At 40.6% G+C, this 22,285-nt stretch overlaps 1 protein-coding gene across 2 annotated transcripts in view; it reads right to left on the bottom strand.

The window, feature by feature from the left end:
• Positions 1 to 22,285, bottom strand: part of ADCY5 (adenylate cyclase 5) — a 331,144-nt gene that overhangs the window by 116,961 nt on the left and 191,898 nt on the right. For both annotated transcript variants that reach the window (XM_037912014.2, XM_043525548.1), the window contains one exon: positions 18,110 to 18,231. In XM_037912014.2, the coding sequence (XP_037767942.1) occupies positions 18,110 to 18,231 (122 nt within the window). The remainder of the gene's footprint in view (positions 1 to 18,109; positions 18,232 to 22,285) is intronic.

Raw genomic sequence — 22,285 nt, forward strand, 5'->3', positions numbered from 1 at the left:
CAAATGCTCTTTAGGTTTTTACTAGGAGCTCTATCAGGGCTTACTATTAGTAGAAATAGTTTTCCTAGGTCTTTAGGGAGAATAATCCAAAAGCACGTGAAGGAACACAAAGGAAGAATTAAATAAACCACATAAAAGCTTTAATTTTATTTATATATTTAAGCAAAACACAGTGATCTAATAAACACTAATGAAAGTGCTAGTCAGGGATTTAATAAGCACTGAATCTTATCTTTTCCAACTGATCATATGGAGACCAAAGACTAAAAGTAAGGCTATAGCCACATGAATCCCAGAGTTTTTAATTACAATAGAATCCAGAGCTAAGCATTTTACCTGACTCATCACAGCCTCCAGGTTTATCATCTAAAGGTGGCATTTTGAATACATTACTCAACAAAGAAGATCTTTTTGTACTTCCACAGCTTTTTGTTATTCCAGTTTCCAAGCACTAACTGAATAACATTTTGAAGACTAACCAAATGAAAGATGGAGAGATTCCAATGGTTCTAATTTGATGTGACTACAGCACAAGAAAGATGCCAAGCATAACAAACAAAGCATGTGAGGCCTTTATTTAATGAGAAATATTTTGCGATGAAAATTAGTAGCAAATGTGCATTACACTAGCTCTGTAGGCTACTGTTAGGATGTCATCAATGCAGTATCTGAGCACCTGGCAGCAATTATATTCACATGAGTAGCTTAACACACCAGACCAGAGGTAGGCAGGATTAGTGATTACAAATTTCACTTTTTAAATAGTGTAGTCAACGGCTGGGGAGGGATGAGGCATGTGTGCACTGGAATGGAACATGAATGTGAGCAAATGCATGGGAATGCTATGTCTAAGGGATGATTCTTATATTTTGTCCTGAAGATGGTCAGATTCATAACCATCCTCACTTCTGAAAGCAAGTTCTACAGTCATGGGCCAGTGCTGAAAAAAATCAGTCTCCCGCTATCACTTCTACTCCCCTTACACTATCTGTTGAGTTTTTCATCATCTTTGAGGATGGCAGCCACCTCGGGAGGCTGTGTTGCTCAAGGAGGGGAAGATGATGTGATATTCAATGAGTAGGCAGCTCAGTCATCTAAGCACTGGAGTGATGTGCTCCAATTTATATTTGTCAGCAGGCAGACATTTTCGTTCTGCTCCAGCTGCAGTTTCTTTAGTGACTGCGGACTCCCTCCTGAGTAATGTGAGCGGAGATAGCTGAGCTGGAGCTGATGAATGTATGGATTGCAATGATCACTCCAGGTTTGTGGAGTATGGCAGGTTGGAAAGTCTTCTAGCCATCTGAAGGTGGGTTCTTGTTGCTGTTATTTAGATATCTATTTTCAGAGAGAAATCCAGAACTATTCCTAAAATGTACACCATTTTGACAATGAGTGGGCAGATACTCTTTTTCTGAGGATGATTGGTCTAATCCTTAAAAGTGCTAACCACTATCCCCACTGTGTTTCCTAGGTCCCTTTTTGTCTCCACTTAGTTGTCGTTACTCTAGTGTAATGACTGTTGATTATTATTTCTTTAATCTTTTAGAGCATATTATTCAGGGCTTGCCTATGCAGTCAGCGTATAGCAAGCTGGGATGGAAATCTACAGTGCTCTAGCCCACCGCACAATAACTGGCCATGTAGACCCTGCCACCATTCACTAAAAGTTCCATCGTGTGCTTTGTGTATTGCAGCAGTATGCAAAAGTGCAATTCAGAACTTTTAGCATGTGGTGGCAAAGTCCACATGGCAACATAGTGCACAGCAGGCTACAGAGCTGTAGATTTACACTCTGGCTTGCTATGCATTACGAGTCCGTGTGGACAAGCTGTTAGTTCTCATTCTACTGTACCTCAAAAAACATCCTTCCAATGAACACAAACTGACAAATAACATTTTTGGAGATCACACAACTGCAGTTCCAGACCTTGCATGCCTGCAAGAAATTCATAAATATTTTTCATTGATTTCGTTGCAGTTGCAACATGACATACAGTACTGTAGCTTAAAAAAAAATAGACCACCCACCCAGCATTTCCATTCTATAAAACAAACACCAGTTCATGGCATTTCATCTGTAAACCAAGATTCCTCATGCTGAGGCAGTATTTGCCAGTTACTATTTTATATAAGTAAGGGTTCTCCTCAAGAAAAAGAAGAAACTGTATACTCAAAAGGCCTCTGTGCTTCTCCACCAAAAAACAACAACAAAAAAAAAGTCTTCAAACCTAAGAGATTGGGATTTACAGTAGCTCTGAACAGAATCCCAAATCAAAGCAGCAGAATAATTATATTTTTATGGATGACTATGTGGTTTCTGCTGAGTTCAATTTGATCTACAGCTACAAGTTATCAAATTGCTTACTGCAGAAGCCAAAGCTCCATTTTCTTCACTTCACAAATTGATCCCAATTAATGCACTCTTGGGAATCATCAGTCATTGCAGAAATGAGAATATATATGTGGAAACTGCTAATCAGTCCTGCTTTGCCACCTAATAATTGACTTTTAAAAGATCCTGACATGGTTCACCTTCTCTCTGTTCCCCAACCCCAACCCAGGCTGATGATCAATGTATCTGCTCCTCACTTTCCATGTAGTGTTTTGCAGTTTTCCCTCTCTTCCCTACCCCATCCCACTACAACACTCCCCCTTCAGCTCTTTGAAAACACCATCTCTCGTCTTCTTCACGCTCCCAAAGATATTTTACAAAGGGTCTCTCCAATGTACCTCTGCACTCAGAACTCATGGGTCTGGCAGGCTTTGGAGATAACAAATTAAGTTATTGTCAGAATATTATTGGGGTTGTCCTAGTAGTAACATCTAATTAGCAACACATTCCGCAGGTGGGTATTGTAGTTGTAAGAATGCGGAAGTGAAGAAACAGATTGATAGAGCCAGAAGAGTTCCCAGAAGTCACCTACTACAGGACAGGCCTAACAAAGAAAATAACAGAACGCCACTAGCCGTCACTTTCAGCCCCCAACTAAAACCCCTCCTACGCATTGTTAAGGATCTACAACCTATCCTGAAGGATGACCCAACACTCTCACAAATCTTGGGAGATTGCCAAGTCCTTGCCTACAGACAGCCCCCCAACCTGAAGCAAATACTCACCAGCAACCACATACCACACAACAGAACCAATAACCCAGGAACCTATCCTTGCAACAAAGCCCGTTGCCAACTGTGCCCACATATCTATTCAGGGGACACCATCACAGGGCCTAATAACATCAGCCACACTATCAGAGGCTCGTTCACCTGCACATCCACCAATGTGATATATGCCATCATGTGCCAGCAATGCCCCTCTGCCACGTACATTGGTCAAACTGGACAGTCTCTACGTAAAAGAGTAAATGGACACAAATCAGATGTCAAGAATTATAACATTCATAAACCAGTCGGAGAACACTTCAATCTCTCTGGTCACGCAATTACAGACATGAAAGTCGCTATTTTACAACAAAAAAACTTCAAATCCAGACTCCAGCGAGAAACTGCTGAATTGGAATTCATTTGCAAACTGGATACAATTAACTTAGGCTTGAATAGAGACTGGGAGTGGCTTAGTCATTATGCAAGGTAGCCTATTCCCCCTTGTTTTTTCCTACCCCCCCACCCCCAGACGTTCTTGTTAAACCCTGGATTTGTGCTGGAAATGGCCCACCTTGATTATCATACACAATGTAAGGAGAGTGGTCACTTTGGATAAGCTATTACCAGCAGGAGAGTGAGTTTGTGTGTGTGTGGGGGGGGGTGGAGAGGGGGTGAGAAAACCTGGATTTGTGCTGGAAATGGCCCACCTTGATTATCATACACATTGTAAGGAGAGTGGTCACTTTAGATAAGCTATTACCATCAGGAGAGTGAGTTTGTGTGTGGGGGGCGGGAGGGTGAGAAAACCTGGATTTGTGCTGGAAATGGCCCAACTTGATTATCATACACATTGTAAGGAGAGTGATCACTTTAAATAAGCTATTACCAGCAGGAGAGTGGGGTGGGAGGAGGTATTTTTTCATGCTTTTTGTGTGTATATAATAAGATCTTCTATACTTTCCACAGTATGCATTCAATGAAGTGAGCTGTAGCTCACGAAAGTTTATGCTCAAATAAATTGGTTAGTCTCTAAGGTGCCACAAGTACTCCTTTTCTTTTTGCGAATACAGACTAACACGGCTGTTACTCTGAAACCTGTCTTTATTCACAGTCTCTCTGTTAAAGTGCTTTTCCCCATTGCTCAACCTCATCTCCCTAATCCACCCTATTTTTTTTGCCCACTCTTTGCCTCCGCTCAGTCACTTTCTTGCAGTTTCTTCTAAGATGAACATACAGCCAGGAACAAACTTTCACAACAATAATTGATGAAGGGTTAAAAATTAAGGCACAGGCAGTTTATTTATTGTATTTTGTTTCTTCAACAAAATGATTTTGTGAAGTTCAATGTACTTTGGGATGAAAAACTTCCATGTCAAATATTTATTCATTGTAATGTAAGGAGAGGTGGAAAAAGGGGTACAAAGAATATTTAATAAAAATAATAAAAATACATCCAAAGCGTGATATAAACTTCCTCCTCTTAGGTTTCAGAGTAGCAGCCGTGTTAGTCTGTATTTGCAAAAAGAAAAGGAGTACTTGTGGCACCTTAGAGACTAAACAATTTATTTGAGCATAAGCTTTCACTCACGAAAGCTTATGTTCAAATAAATTGGTTAGTCTCTAAGTGCCACAAGTACTCCTTTTCTTTTTTCCTCCTCTTAAACCATCTGCTCTGCATTTTGCTCAACTAGATAGTACTGTCTTTGGTTAACTTTCAATGGGTCTTTTGAGGTATAACTTTAGCTACTGGAGAGCTCAGTTTTAGTCTCTAGCAGTAGAGTTTAAACATATTAGGACACATTTTACATGCCTCATTCAATCCTTATTCTGGCATTATGCCATGGAGAATAATGGGAAGCAGAAAGGGAATCTCCCTAGTTGGTTAATTAGCACTCTTTGAGATTTGCCTGGATCTATTTTTAGGGTGATCAGAAAATGAGACCTGCATTATTTTGAAGAATTCTGAAGAAGAAATTGACTCTAAATAACCTTGGTGAGCTAAAACACTCCTCTGTAAACTTCTATGAGAATCTTTTCATTATTCTCTCTAATTCTCTATCCACAGTATTTCATCATTAAAACATCTAGCACTCTCCTATCCATCACCCTGGGGACTTCACAGACCCCTGTGTAAATCTGGAATAGCAGGGTGTGAATTACACATCACAAGTGCATCCTATTTGTGCCTAGACTGCTGGGGGGCTGCAGATCTGCAGTCATCTGGTATTCTGTACTTTTTGGTTGTTGTCTTCATTACCACACAAATGTTTAAGTAATGCACTCCAACAGGGTGCCTTACAGCTGATTATTTTGCTATTTTGTTCTTTAGAGTATAGATGACTCCTTCGTCCCCTTTGAAGACCTTAGGAGTTGCCAGCAGTAGTCAAGATCACAGCACAAGATACAGCTCTAATACACAAAAAGAAAAGGAGTACTTGTGGCACCTTAGAGACTAACAAATTTATTTGAGCATAGGCTTTCGTGAGCTACAGCTCACTTCATCGGATGTATTCAGTGGACACACATACACACACCTCTGTAGCCTCTCAGATGAAAACTGTAAGCAAGTTACCATGTGTTTGGTCTTCTGTTATTATATTAAGATGAGCAGCTATGTTTGTGTATATGTTTCAACTGCTCTTGGTGCAGTCTCTCTAGGGGTCCCAGCTTTCTCCTAACAGGTCCCCTTCAATTCATCTACAATTATACCAGTCTATAACCTCTTAACCTCAGTCGAGTCTATGAACCGGTAAGCTCCCAGGCTTGCCATCTCCTTTTGTTCCCCTGTCAGTTTCTCAGACATAATCTGGACTGGGGCTGTTGGCCCTCTGCTGTTCCAGGGCTTCCTGCCTTCCTTTCCCTCGCTGTTCTCCCGGGCCCCCCTGTATAGCTGGGATTGTTTCTTATTGGTTACGGCTGTAAGGACATGTGTCCATGACAGGCAGTTCTGGCCGCTGCATGGGGTGTGATCAGTCTGACTGGCAGTAAGTAGGGAAGATGCTCCTCACCCATCTGCCTATGCTCAGTGTGGGGTTTGTAAACCCCATTACAGCAGGTATGTAGAGAAGAATTCGATGAATTGCTATAAAATTGCAGACTAAATACTACTTTGAAGTGTCCTCTTTGATCCTATGTTTCCCATAACTTTTAAGCCAATTTTAGATCAGCTACTATGAGTACTGTAAATACACAGGCAGATTTTAGATTTAATATATCTTTTCCCAGAAGACTCTTGTTTGCTCCATCACATGCCTCAGAGAAATCATGAGTGGACAGGATGACTCAGACAGTTAGGAGAAAGCTAGAGTTTTTCAATAATTGGCGCAAATTGAACTTCACGTCTACGGACTGCAACAGCAGGCACAGCCCCTCTACAACAGTTGTGTACTGTCACTGGATCCACATAGACCTGAATATGCAGCCTCTCCCTGGCCTATTTACAAGGTAGCCTTCCAGTTCAGCAAAGGCCCCCCCACATAGAGTGCACAACCACCACAAAGAACCCAAGAGGTCTGCCCTGAAGAACCAGGTGTATTGGCACTGGCTTTGAGGAGGCAAAATGATCACTCGCAACAAGAACATAGCAAATCCATGCTTCTCCCTCTGGGGAGATGCAAACAACATGATAAATATGTAATCCTGTTGCTTAATGCCCTACTGGAAGGCGCTCAGATACTACAATGATGAGCACAGTATAAAAACCTGCATTGACTAGATGAGAATCCCCTAAAAGAAAGGCTGCAGAATACTAGTACCCTTGTTATCCTTTCACCACTCCGCCATCTCATCTGGTATGAAGAAAACCAGAAAGGAAACCAAAGTTGTGCACTGGTCTGTGACTGATATGGAGAGTATCGCACAGAATCCAGACATGTTTAACACCTGCTGCTGGCCTGCTCCTGACTGACGTAAGACTCCCATGTTTTCAACTATAAACCATCATCTTTACACAAGCTGACAGAGTTGGGAGACTGAAGGAAGAGGAGGGACTGGGCAGCAGATATTCAAACACTTACTGGCACAGCCTCACCCCAGTGACGATGCTTTCCATGGAAATAGTAGCTACATTAACATTGGCTGAGATGATGGGTTATTTTTGGAATCACTGAAAACATCCAGGGAGTGACTATTACACATTCACTCTATGGTATTTTTATTTATTGAAGATGGTAAAATTAAACCCACTTCTACTTAGCTTCAACTGCCTTAAGAAGAAAATACGGAAATAAAAATCCAGATGAGCTATTGACTAACAACAGCCAGATGACAAACCTATCTATAGATGGAATGCACCAATTTGAACCGGACATAATAGAATATGCCCCATTATAAACTCATTCAGTTTCAAAAGAAGGGTGTTGTAATTTAGCAACCCAGAAAATCAAGAGCTAAATCTACATATGCCAGCAAGAAAACACCTTTAATTAGCAAGCCGAGTTGACAAACTATTGCATTAACATCAATGTAACCATTTAAAGTTATACTATGGGAATCTATCCACTAGCTGCAATTAGAACCAAGCTGTGTGACATAGTGTTTGGACTGATATCGCCTTTAAAAGAAGAAGCATTTAGGCTTGAGGGGAAAAAATAGATACCTAGAAAATTTTAATTGTACTTTGAGACTAGAAGAAAATCTGAGATCTGTAGCAATTTTAGTTGAAGATTATTATCCAAAAGTAATAATTTGCAATTATGTAGTGCCTTACATTTTAGGATCTCAAAGAACTGTACAAACAATTAGCTAAGGACCACACTTTACCTGTGAAGTAAGTGATTGTTATATCCATTTTACAGAGGAGTTATACAAAGGGTAAATCAGCGGCAAAACTGCTATTAGAAGCCAAGAACCCTGATTCTCAGTCGAACTATACTGATTTTCTCTAATTGAAAACATGTTTAATCATAATTAAGGTGGGTTTTTTTTAAGTTTTGATGCTAGAACATAATTGAATTGGAAAGGTAGTTAAACATGTTTCTCATTTACAGCGCCTACAGAGAGTGGAATCCATTGTTTTATTTCTGCAAACAGTATAATCCAAGTTGTCAAGCTATTTTAAACAATTTACAACATCAGGTTAATCTTGTTCAGTATACAATTCACAAGAATTACATAAAGAGGAAATTGTCACTTTCACCATGCCTGGATACCATCTCTAAAATAGATTTTGTTAAACAGTTCATCAGAAGAATTTAAGTGACACTGCCAACCTTTATTCTTTTACAGACGACATCTGAACTCTGTTCTCTAGTACTGAGATTACTATATTTGGCTAAACCTAGATATCATTAAGCCATTATCATGGCAATGGGTTACTATAAATAGCAAAGGCAACACTGCACGTTTAAATTTCCACCTGGAAAATATCAGCTCAGCATCATAATCCATGCATATTTTAGTGCTTTTAGACCAGCTATAATCTCATTCAAGATAAAAACAAACTGATTTAATTGCACAATTCACCTTGTTGTTTACCCCCCCAAAAAAGTGACTGGTATGGTCTTGGGAACTCCTTTCCTGATTATATTTGACAATGGCTTTATATTTAACACACAGACGTGGGAAAGGTCAAGTCATTCTATAAGGTTCTGTATTTGTCAAAGATAACTCTCATATAATAACTCAGGGAGGAAGAATGTTAGTCTAGCTATAAAAGCTCATAAAACCTGCTCATTTACATTGCAGTAGAATATATTAACCCAAAATATCTTTTCATCTTGACTACCACCATCACTCCAAATATACTTTAACAGAGGAGAGTCTGGAAAAATAACTTGCTGCCAAAATTGACAGGAAATCATATTTTCATTGTGGATAAATTAATCTCTGAACTTTACTTTCCATAACAATGAACAGAAGACTATGAACTCATTCCCAGGAAGTCCTGAATAAGGTTCTGAACAGACTTTCTTTTATCCACTCAGGTTAGAGTACCACTTTACTTCTTCATGAAAATCCTATATATTGGACACATATGTATGCCTTAAGAAATATATTTTATTTACATATTGTATCAAACAGGATAATGTGAGTACCACTACACTGTAATGCATTGAATCTGCATTGCTCAGCTGTGTTTCTAGGCCCTAGGCAACAGCTACAGAAGATTTCTCTTGTACATACTTTTAATACAATGCATGTGTAACCCACACACCTTGTGGGTGTGGTGTTCTCTCTCACCTCGTGGCACAGAAACCACTTAGAGAAAGAGATAGCTAAAATGAGTCTGCTCTACAGCCTTAGCTAACAGCCAGCTGGTTTTTAGCACATGCCATAGAGGCTCATGCACGAAACTCCAGAGGTCCCAGGTTCGATCCCACGCGCCCACGACCAGGGTCTGTTGGCATTACAAGTTGGGGCTCGTCTGGGATTTCAGCTGGGAAGTCTATGAAGCTCGGGACATGCTTCCTCAGCTAGGGGAAATATGTAACCCACACACCTTCTGGGTGTGGTGTTCTGTCCCATCTAATGGCACTGAGACCACATAAAGAGAGACATAAAATGAGTCTGCTAACAGCCACTTGGCTTTTAGCTTGTGCTGTAACGGCTCATGCACTAAGCTCCAGAGGTCCCCGGTTCCATCCTGCCCGACGACCAGGGTCTGTCGGTGTTACACATGCATAGGGAAATTATCTAAAATACCTGGAAAAAATCTTGGGAAAATTAGTCTCATCTCTTCATTTCTAGGAAAATTATTCTCAGACACTTGGAAGGACAATAATGGTCCACTTGTGAAAGTTGTATTCCTTACAGAGTCATGGTACTATTATATGACAGGTTAGTTTCTGGAAAGGTGGACAAACTGAATATTTTTGTGAAAAAGCCACACCCATCTGGGGGGGAGTGGAGGAGATATTAAGATTAGCAGAAGAAACATGACTACAAATAACTAAAAACATCAACAGTCAATAACACTTAGAAAGGGATGTGATAGGTTTCCATGTTGAGCATCATTGCAAAACAGATAGAGTAACTTCCCACAACAGTTTACAAGACAGCGTTTTCCATTAGAAGACAATTTTCCTACTAAGTAAAATTAAAGATAGGTCCTCAACAAAATCCCAGATCCAGTCATCTTTAGAGAATTTGAAGACTATCTGGATCTGAATTCAGCAAATGGCTCCTCTCTCTCTCTGTAACAGGACAAAACAAAAGCTTGGCTTCCAAATATCCTCAAAACTTTAGATGATCATAAGCCAAATTTTGCATCCTGAGCCCATCCTTCATGAAAATTCATAAACAACTTGTATATATATTTTATATTTCTGAAACCCTAAAGTTGCTTGCAGGATTTCTAGGTACGGTAACACACTATTGCACTTGTAGTTCTCTTTTAATTCTGTTCACTCTATCTTGTAAATATCAATTAAAAAATGTATATGCTTCAAGCACATACCAAAAATGCGTGCGGCAGCAGCCAGGCAGACAACTGACACAGAATGCGCTGCAAAACTGTGAAGGATTAGGAGAATTTCTGGGTAAGGATACCAGGTAAAAGCCTTTTTTTCTTCAGGTTCTTCACAAGGTGCACATGGAGCAGACAGGACCTGGAAGCTCATAAGGGCTTCATCCAAGAGACCTAAACACACAGACTTCAGGGAGCTCAATGTACCTGCTTCAGAAGGTCAAAAGGCTGAGCTGAATCTGCTCAGATCAAACCTATGGTTGCAGTCAGCTGCATTACTTCCACAATGACTATCAGGTCACTTTGCCTTCCCTATCTATGAAGCATTAGTAGAATGACTGTTCTCAGAGGTTGGATATTACAGGAATAATCCTAAAATCATCTTTGAATCAATAAATGCAAATGTAAACCAAAACACAGTAGACAACAAGATCAGCCTCTTTTAGCTAATGTGAGAGATCACTAGAAGAGTTTTGTTAGGAGAATGATTTACAAAATTCAAGTGAAAACAATAAATAAATAAATAAATAAACAAACTTTTGCCACTTCTATTAACTAGGAAGGAAATGTTTCTGTTCATTAATCATCAACAGGAAGCCACATTCAATGGGCAGGCACAGACCCCTGCACTGATTTAACATGTTTCTGAATTGCCTTGACACAATGACCTTTCTCTAATATAGAACTTAGATCTTTTTACATTTTAAAACACTGAAAAACAAACAAGACTGGTTGGATTTTTCCAACCTCAAACAAAAAGCTTTCCTTGACTGTTGCACAGATTAAAGGGAAAAGCATGCCTGCTAATTTTCAGTTACATTCCTTTATTTATTTGATTTGCACACTGCGCCCACCAACAAGGTTCTAGGTACACATATAGCTTTAAAAAGGTCCCGCAGTAAAGAATAATTTCCAGTAGAGAAGGTTTTACTGAGCCCACTCAAGGCAATGGACTTCATGCCTGACTCCTAGAGTAAAAGGAGTCATTTGTTCCAAATCACATCTCCTTTTCCGGTACTCTTACTTATTTTTTCATTTCTCTGAAGTACAGGTAGAGGAGATGTACTAATTCTAAAGTCATTTGCCCTTTGCTTTCAATAAGGCCATGTGTAGGCTAGGAAAATAGACTGAGTTTGAAAAGGAATTACATAGCACATTTTAGGCCCCAATTCAGCAAAATACTTGAGCACATACTTAACTTCAAATGTATACTGAAGTCCCATTGACTTCAACTGGCACTTAAAACCTGTTTACTCTAGTGTTCAAAACAGGAGTCTCAAACTCAATTTACCTTAGGGCCAGTGCCAGTCCTCAAATCCTCCCAGCGGGCCAATAATGTCACTGAAGATGGTGTTCAGAAAAGAAAACATTTATATTGTATTTTTTATTTCAAATTTCTTAGAAATAATAAAACTGTCATACAACTTTATACAATTATTTGCCTGCCAGAGAGTTTTTAGTGTTTGCCAGACACCTGGCAATGCTTCAGTTCTGTCAGTTTGTTGATGTTTGGCCTCAGTGACTGAGCAGTTGAAACCTTCAGGATTGCACCAAGGTGGGCATCAGATAGTTGTGTTCGGTATTTTGACTTGTTTATATTCATTGTGGAAAAAAGTGATGCTGCCTCCATGGCTGACTCTGCCCGGCAACTAATGATGCTGCCTCCATGGCTGACTCTGCCCAGCAACTAATGATGCTGCCTCACTGGCTGACTCCGCCCAGCAACTAATGATGGTATCTCTGTCCCTCTCCTCCAGCCAATGGGAGCTGCAGGGAGTGGTGCCTGCAGCAGACATTGCCGGCAGCATGTCTGCATGCGTCTCTTCTCCGCAGGCCGCAGTGGGGAGGTTCTGGGCCACAGATGGCCCGCGGGCCGGGACCTTGAGACTCCTGGTTTAAAACATATTAATTAAGGCATCAATTTAGCAAAGCACTTAAGCATGTGCTTTTAACACTCACTCTCTCTTTTTTTCTTTTAAAGTGTTAGCTGGTTGAGGAAATATCTAGGCTCCCTTCTCGCTTCGACCACAACCAGCTAACATGTTTTCAAGAGGCACGAAGCCCAATATAATCTAGTGTCTAAAGAGGTGTTAGTTAAAACATGCTAGCTAGCATGCTTAAAACAAAACCTATTTTTCCTGTCCAGACATGGCCTAACACATAGAATCCTTCACCTTTATTCATATTGATTAACAAAAGTAAATGTGGCAGAATGTACGCCAAAATTCTTAAGGGATTTGATTTGGGCACTTGATACTTATTTTGTACCTTTGCATTTTCTAGTTACTATCTTTTAAGTGCTGATAGTGCTGAGGCTGGAGTCAAAGCCCACTGAAGTGACTGATGGTCTTTCCATTGATTTCAATGGGCTTTGGATAAGGTCCTTAATATTCTGCTGAACATGGAGGAGGCAAGGTCCATGACCAGAAGAGTTTACCATCTAAAATGTTTGATCCTACAAGGTGCCGAGTGCCTTCAACTCAGCACCTTTCAGGAATTTACTCTGAGCATTGGCCTGCTAAACCCAGGATTGTGAGTTCAATCCTTGAGGGGGCCATTTAGGGATCTGGGGCAAAAACTGGGGATTGGTCCTGCTTTGAGCAGGGGGTTGGACTAGATGACCTCCTGAGGTCCCTTCCAACGCTGATATTCTATGATTCTATGACTCAAAGAGAGGGGCAAAGTGAAGGATATCTTTGGAATGTGCCATGTTATATTTTTCCATATGTATATCTATTTAAAGGATCAAGCTGTTAGGATATTTGAATATTTATCAACTTGTCTATATTTGTCTACTTCTATACTTCAATATGCTTCCTAGAGACTAAGGCCAGGAAGACCACTGTGATCATCATCTAGCCTTACCTCCTGGACAACACAGACCACAGAAATTCCTGGAAATAATTCCTGTTTGAACTAGAGTAGCTCTTTTAGAAAAGAACGTCCCATCTTGACGTTAAACTTGCCAGTACTGGAGAATCCACCACAACTCTTGATAAATTGTTCCAGGGGTTAATTCCCCTCATTGTTAAACATTTGCAACCTTATTTCCAGTCTGAATTTGTGTAGCTTCAACTTCCAGCCAATGAATCTTGTTTTACCTTTATCTTCTGTCAAAGTGAAGAGCCCATTATCAAACAAAGTTCCCCATGGAGATACTTATAGACTTACCCCTTAACCGTCTCTTCATCACTTAAATAAATTGAGCTCCTTAAGTCTATCACTACAAAGTATGTTTTACAGGCCTTTAATCTTTCTCCTGGTTCTTCTCTGAATTCTCTCCAATCCTTCTTGGACATGGTATTCCAGCAGCAGTTGCATCAGTGCCAGCTAGAGAGGTAAAATAAACTCTCCACTCCTCAAGATTCCTTTGTTTATGCATCCAAGGATTGCCACAATGTCGCACAGAGAGCTCATGTTCAGCTGATTATCCACCAGGGCCCCCATATCTTTTTCAGATTCACTGTTTCCCAGGATAGAGTCTCCAATTCTGTAAATATGGCCTATACTGTTCATTCCAAGATGTATACATTTATATTTGGCCTTATTAAAATACATATTGTTTGCTTGTGCCCAGTTTACCAAGCAATCCAGACGACTCTGTGTCAGTGACCTGTCCTCTTCATTATTCACCACTCCCCCAATCTTTATGTTCTCTGTAGACTCTATCTGTGATGATTTTGTGTTTTCATATCCTTGGGCTGTGGGTTTTTTTTGGATTGTAATGTTCTTTGGTATGCATGTTTCACCTTTAATGTTACTTAGCAACCTTGGTTAAAAACATAATAAAAGGTTTTGTCTGTTTATACCAACGGTTCCTTCACTGGATTTTGTCATCTCTGTTACTATTTCTCTCCTGCTATTGGTAATCAACTTGAGGTCATATTTGACTATCAATTCTTCTCTTTCAGCTCAAACTCCCCCTTTAAAATTGTTGATTCATGTATATAACCTGGCATCTTAAACAACTTTTAGATTCTCGTTTATTGGTTTGTGACTCTGATCTTGCAAGTCTTACTTTAAATTCTCTATCTGTCAATGCTGCGTCAAAACCCAATGTGTATCAGCTACAAATTATTCAGATTATCCTACAGTGCCTCCATGGATTTCTGTAATATTCCATTTAGTCTAACCCTTATCTTGCAGGCATTCGAGACAGAGGGACAGAGCATTGAAGCAACATGACATTCAGCATGATCAAATAAGTGTCTCTAAGCCTTGGGAACTACACATGTCCCTCTATCTCGAATGCCCGCAAGATAAGGGTTAGACTAAATGGAATATTACAGAAATCCATGGAGGCACTGTAGGATAATCTGAATAATTTGTAGCTGATACACATTGGGTTTTGATGCAGCATTGACAGAGAATTTAAAATAAGACTTGCAAGATCAAATACCACAATACCCTATCTGAACTGAGGGGGGCTCATTTTGCATGGGGGAAGAATTGCCTTGAGACCCTTCTTCATAATACATAGACCAAAAAGGGAAGAAAACAATCAGGAAAAAAATGGAACAATCTTCTAAACCCCTCTAATAGCAGCTGCAATAACATCTGTAATTACTTCTTGTACAAGTTTCAAATCACTAAGAACAAACTGTATATTAAGTCAGCTATTCTCTGTTTCTAGCTTTGTTAACTTGTTGCCTAGAGACCCTCAAGAAACTCTAATAAGGTTTCTGCATTTCATATCAAAGACATGATACATGGATTGAGGGTGACCTCTGTTTTGGATCCAATTCCTGGTTGGATGTTAAGGCGGTGCATATCTCTTATAGCACCTCTTACTCCAGGACTAGCAAATATCTCCTTTGAATCTGTTATTGTCTCATCTCATTTGAAATAAGCTATTACACCTCCTCAGCTGAAGAAGTCATCATATTAAGTATGACTTATCTGAAAAATTCTAATCAGATTTTAGAGTTGAAGAGAGAACTATTAGCATTATATAATTTCAAGTGTAATGACTATATTTATTTGCTCATTGTGACCCTATCAATTACTAGTGGAACTCAGTATTCTATTTTATCCTTTAACTCTGGTAGAATTTATTTTTGATTGTTTGTTAAAGAAGAGTCTGTACTGAAGATAAAATATCTAGGGGAAAGGTGTATCTCAGCCCAACTTTATGTAATATGGTTTCAATGAAATAAAGATGAAACAACAGTTAAGCTTGCCCCCAGTTATTTGAGGAAGGTTTCTATAATATCCAACAAAATTTCAGATGAAGTATTGTCCTAAAAAGACAATCAAATCTTCATAAAGATGATTTTATTTGCATGTCCTCTATTCCAAATCCAGGAATTGCAACATCACATAAAGCTGGTTGAATACTACCCAATATGATGATATGTGGTTGTCCTGTATTGCTTCCTCTAGTACAGGAGTTCTCAAACTGGGGGTTGGGACCCCTCAGGGGGTCGCAAGGTTATTACAGTGAGGGTCGCGAGCTGTCAGCCTCCACCCAAACTCTGCTTTGCCTCCAGCATTTATAATGGTGTTAAATATATAAAAAAGTGTTTTTAATTTATAAGGGGGGGTCGCACTCAGAGGCTTGCTATGTGAAAGGGGTCACCAGTACAAAAGTTTGAGAACCACTGCTCTAGTACAACTAGTCACATGCTATTCAAATATCAAGCCAACTTTTAGGTACTCAGAAGAAGTCATTTTTCTTCAAGAGAAATTGTGACCACCATCCGATCACGCTGAAGTTACAAACTCTTCCCAAACAAATTGAATAGGAAAAAATGAAACCTGTCATAAAGAATGTGGTAGCTCATGTTGTTACAAGTACTCTTTTGATGTAATATACTGTCTCTGATTTAAAATCACTACACCAGTTACCATAAAAATCTGCATTCATTTCAAAGCTGTATAATTTACTTTTACATCATTAAAGGAGCCTTTCATAGCTGATTAAATTTTTGTCTTACATCCTACCCATGCATGGATATCAGAGTTACCAGACCATTTGATATGTCCAGGTTACAATCAAAAACAGAGGCCTGATCTAAGCCCATTAAATTCAATGGAAAGTCTCCCACTGATTTCATTGGGCTTTCCACATGAATAGTCCATAACACTGACATTTGTTGCCATTTTCTAGTCACCTGTTATGCTTTTTTACAGCTACAGACACATCAGATTGTCGTTGCTTTCAACTGCTTTGACAAGTCTGAATAGGTTAACTGTGTTTTACTGCCTCGAATCAAAGAATGGGACTGCAAGTTCTTTGGGGCAGGGACTGCCTCTGTGTTCTGTATTTGTACAGAACCTAGCACAACGACTAGGGGCTGCCAGGTGCCATGGTAACACAAATAATAATAAATTACTAATCACAGAAGGATAGTACATAAATTGGAGACACAGTAAACCTATTTTAATTGTATTTGTTGGTTACCAAGTATCAGGTTATAAATTGCGTTGGATACCAAACACAAATCAGGGTAGTAAAGCATGTCACACAAGTTGTTGAGAAAAACTGTCTCATTTGAGTAACAGATATAATCTACCCTGTGGGGCATTGATGAGAGGGAAGGGAAAGCTTTCTTCCCTAAAGAAAAGGAGTACTTGTGGCACCCACGGCTGCTACTTTGAAACCTTTCTTCCCTAGTTTATCTAGTGCCATGGCTGGAGGAGAGCTACCAAACCACTTCAGAGTCTGGCTCAATGAAGGCCAAAATAACCCCACGCAGGTTTACTACTGCAGCAGAGATAAGTCACATCAAAATTAAATTATTCATCAACATCCTGTGGGCATCAGATTTTGCTCCTTTAAAAATGTCAAGATAAATTAATATTTCTTCTCGTCCCCTCTCTGTTCTCCCAAACACATGAATTGATGCCAACCAGTCCTCTCGCACTAGCCAAGCTGCCCCTGTATCTCCCAATGCTCACAAAAAGCCCAAACACATGATGTGATGAAGAACCCCTTGAAATCAATGGGAGTGACGGTGCTTAGAAACTTGCAAGACTGGGCTTCCTCTCAGCAATACAAACATTGTATTTGATTGTGCACTGCTTGCCACAGATTCAGTGTCTGTTTCTTGTGGGACTTTCTCTAAAGGGCGAGACCAGAGAGCTGTGGAACACTGGTGCACTGTCTGTTACTGGAGTAGCTGCTAGGAGTTGGTTCTCACTGATTACAAAGCTTGTTGTTTAAGGCTAGTGATGAATATTCAAGTCATTTTAAGACTCTGCAGTTCTTTTTTCACCCAGGTGTTGCAAGTCAGAAAGGAGTGCAAGCTGAGGTAACTAGGATGGTTTACTCGATAATTAAACAAGCAACCAAACAACACAGGACTCCCCAGCACCTTTCTAAAAAGTGTGAAGGATCCCAGGAAAAGTTCTTGAAAGAGGGATATCGTAAAAACTACTTCCTGAAAGGAAGATGTTGCAGATACAGAGGATGCTTCCATCCCATCCCACACACAACTCACTGTTTGTTGGCGCTGCTTTTTAAAGCAATTTTCTAGATGTTATTTATTTTGGATTGTGTGTCCCTGCCACCTGCTACTTTAATTCTCTGTAACTAAAAGGTGGGGCTCAGTAAGGCCCCCCACTTTCCTTGCCAGCTGGGATTCAGTCAGCAGTTCTTACCTGACATTATCGTGCTTCTGGATGTAGATCTTATGAAACATCATATCCTCCTGTTTGGCATTAATGTCGGCTTTCATCTCCATGGCAACATGACGAGGGAGTACAGAGAGCAGGAGCCGCTCCTGTTGAGTCAGACAGATGAACCAATTAAAACACCTGCTTCCCAGTTAACAAACACACGTTGTTTCTTATCTGAGAGAAACGAAGCCATCAGTTCAGTGACTGATGAGCAAAAGCAAGAGGAATAGTCTCCAGAAATGCAGCAACCGGTTCTGCCATCAAGGCACGGGGGGTCCTGTCCCACCCAGAAAAATAAGAACACAATATCAAAGTAAAATAAATTAGCCTTTATCCCAGATCTACTGTATCTGCTATCCACAGCTGCAGATTCTTCCAGATTAAGGAGCCATATGGAGGCAGCTGCTTCAGTGCCTGAGTCTGTATTATACACAAGTTTGCATTCCAGTAGGGGGCTCCAAAGCAGCAGGACTTCATTATATAGACCAGCAGTCACTGCAAAGTACTGAGGGGCTCTTTAAAGAGCAGTATTACTAGCTGAACGCATTCACAGGTAGCAAGAGTGACAAAGCCTGATGTAAAATGTAGACTTGGAAGTCTCGTTATATAAGCCATGCATCGTTACAGGGTTCTCCCTTGGGTGTAAGGCTACAGGACTGATTTCCCATTTCCCCTGAAATCCGTTTAAGAGTCCCATTTCACTTCACTAACCTGTAACAAGCAGAGCATAATCTAACTCTCAAAGGCAGCGTTCCTCACTACAAGCAATATGGGTTCTCCATGGCAGGGAAGGGTTGCACCAATACAACTGGCAGGAGAATTTGGCCCAATTGTACAACACACACTCCTGAGGGAATTCTGAGCCAAAAAATTAAAAATTCTGCCCCCCCGCATTAAAAATTCTGCAAAATTTTATTTGTCACATAAATGTGAAGGCTCCAGCATGGCATTGGGGAGCACAGGCCACTGGCTGCACAAAAGGTGGTAGATTACTGTGCAGCTCCCCCACTCCGGGACATGGACTCAGCGGTGAGGCTGCACCCAACCCTGATGCAGCTCAAGGACCGGACTGCCCCAGAAACACCCCAGTGCCTTGTCCCTCCATGCCAGGTGCACCAGGTGTGGGCAGGCAGGATCCAAGTGTGTAGGTGCTTAGTGTGGGATGGGTTGAAAGGGTTCTGTGTGGGGCAATCTGGGTGCGGGTGGCTCAGTGGGGCATCCAGGTATGTGTGGGGGGATCTGGATGCTCAGGGGCATGTTGGGGGTTCTGGGTGCAACAGTAATGGGACTCTTCAGGGGGGTCCAGGTGAAGGTGGTTAGGGCTCAGTGGGGGGGGGGATAGAGCTCGGCAGGGGGTTCTGAGTGAGGGGGGGCTCAGTGGAGTGGAGATCCAGGTGCAGGTGACTCGTCAGGGTAGTCCAGGTGCAGAGGGAGTGGGGCTCATCAGGGGGTTTCTGAGTGTGGGGGGAGGTGAGGCTGGGTGGGAGGGTCTGGATGCACAGGGTTGAGCAGATGGGAGAGCAGCTCCCTGTACAGGGATCCCTCCCCCTGCAGCTGAGGAGCAATGGGTGCAGGAAGTGGGGTGGGGGTGGGGAGTTTGCAGAGCTTCCTGCAGTCCACTGAAAAATCTTGGGGCGGGGGGGGGGGTCCTGACCCAGCCCTGGATGCAGTATAGGGGAAGAGGAAGTCCTGTCCTCCCCAGCCCAGCTGGGACTAGCAGCTAAGCCCAGTGCAGGGAGGAGCCACCAGCTTCCCCAATCCCGCTTCCTGCCCCACAGTGATTTACTTCTCTGTTGGCTGCCCTGGGCACCCAAAACATACTGCTGGGGAGGGGTGCATGACCACTCTTGTGGCTTCCACTTGCTTCCCCATCAGAAAGTCATTTTTCTGGGGGGAAGCAAAGAAATCTGCAAGAGACATAAATTCTGTGCATGCGCAGTGGCGCAGAATTCCCCCAGTGGTAAACACACTATTAGTAGTAGTTTTACAGTACCACCTAAAAACCACAATTAGGATCAGGGCCCAATTGCATAAGGCACAGTAAACATGCATACATACAGTGACATTACCTCCATTATCTACCTTCCATCACCCACAGTCCACATCTCTCTACCCTCATCCTGAGCAACTAAGGGGCATCCTTGTTTATTGGTAATATTTGTGTGTTTTAAAGATTAACATGGGCTCAGTGTAGCTTCCATAAAATTACTTTGTATGGTGTTCACTATCTAGTTTTGTACCTTAAGAAAGTGAGTTATTGTGTCACACTACAACTGATGGGAGTGGGACAACTTTTCCTAAATATCAGAGAAAAGCCTCTGTGATTTGGCTATCTATGTAGCTTGTAATCGGCCTAAATCTGGTAGTAATTTTTATGCAGAAGTTGCAGAATGTCAATCTGCATGTGTATGCATGGCGGTGTTTTGTGTGTGTTGTTGGAGTTAGACGAGAAACAATACGGTTTTGCCTAAATCCTTTATTTGCCTTTTCTTTTCTCATTTCCCCTCAAAATTCTTTTAGTTTAAGTATTTTTTTCTACAAGAAAAAGGCTGATTAAAATACGGACATCTATTTTATTGGTCCAACTCAAATGTATTCTAATCAGTAGGCAAGAGGCAACATGTTCTGGCAACAGTATAGAATCAGAAAGATTTATACACTGTACCTGTCCTTACCATCTCTTTTTCCTGCATGACAATTGCAGCTACATAGCATGGAGGAAAGCAACTTTCCCCTTCACCAACCACACAATCATAATCTAGTCTAAATGAAGGTCCATAACCTTATTCAACAGCTCATTAATCCCTAGCAACACAGAACTCCATGGATCAAACTGCAATCATGACTCAGAGGGGTCAATGCTCTTGTATTAATTGCTCACATCACCATTAAAACCCCTCTTTTCAATAGTTCATTCCATTATAAAACACAATTCTGGTTTTTAATTCATATTTATGTCTTACTGTTGCCTATTTACTTGTGTCCAAGTACAGCATAACAAACTCTGCGAGAACTGTAAGAGAGCAAACTTGTTGATAATATATGCAATGCACTCACTAGAGAAATCTTTACAATCCATAGTGTTGCACTGTATTTACTTGTCCTTTAACGTACATTGTCAGGGCTTGATTCCCATTTCCAGTCCCTTCATGTGTACCAACAATATGGAACAAAATGCATGAGGGATCACTATCAGGCACAGCTCAAAACTATAGCAGCTGAGACAAGGCACTGTGGTCCTTGAAAATACATGATAAAAGAGGTGTGCATCATCTGTGCCCGGGTGCTTGAATATCAAAATAAGTAACTTTACCTATTTGCACATCAGTTATACTTGCGCTTCTGACACTAATGTATGTCATGAACACAAAAGCACAATATATTTCATATATTTAATGGAATAACCAAGGCACACTGTTGAACACACTGTTGCCTCTCAGATAATAATTGTAATGGACACCCTCAGATGTGCAGAAGCTGCTAAATCCTACATGGAATATTACACATCTGTCAGATAACTCAGAGAGCCAAATAAAAACTCCTTAATAGAGCTGGGCAAATTTTTTTGGGAAAAACTTTTTTGGGGGGCTAAAAAATGCAGTTTCTAGTTGATTGATACATTTTGTGAATTGGTGTTGAATTCGCCCAATTCTTTCACTTAATAAAAATTGGAAAAAATTGAAGTATTTTGTTCCAATATTTTCAAAACTTTTTTGATTTGAAACTACTTTTCATTTGTAAATTTTCTTCAAATTTATTTAAAAATGTAACCCCCACCCCCCAAACCCCTGAGTAACAAAATTAAATCAATTCCCCACTCAACCCCATCCAGATTTTTTTCAACTTTTTGGTTCATCAAAAAGTTGCATTTTTTTTTTATTATTTCCACATCAGTCGGCAAATAAAAAAAAATCAGGTATTTGTAAAGCTCTAGTCCTTAACCCAGGGACATCTTATGGGCTTGTGACGCTCTCCGTAGGTCCATAAGGGCAGAAGGATGATCTTGTGCTTACAGCACCACAATGGTGATCAGAAGCCCAACGCCTTCATTTAATAACTAATCTAAGCACAGTTCAATACAATTTACTGGTACCAGTTAGACATCCTCATTTTATGTAACCGGTTAAGAACATACACAATAAAACATCACACAGCTAG

This window comes from Chelonia mydas, chromosome 11 (genome assembly GCF_015237465.2).
Source record: "Chelonia mydas isolate rCheMyd1 chromosome 11, rCheMyd1.pri.v2, whole genome shotgun sequence".
Lineage (NCBI taxonomy): Eukaryota > Metazoa > Chordata > Testudines > Cheloniidae > Chelonia > Chelonia mydas.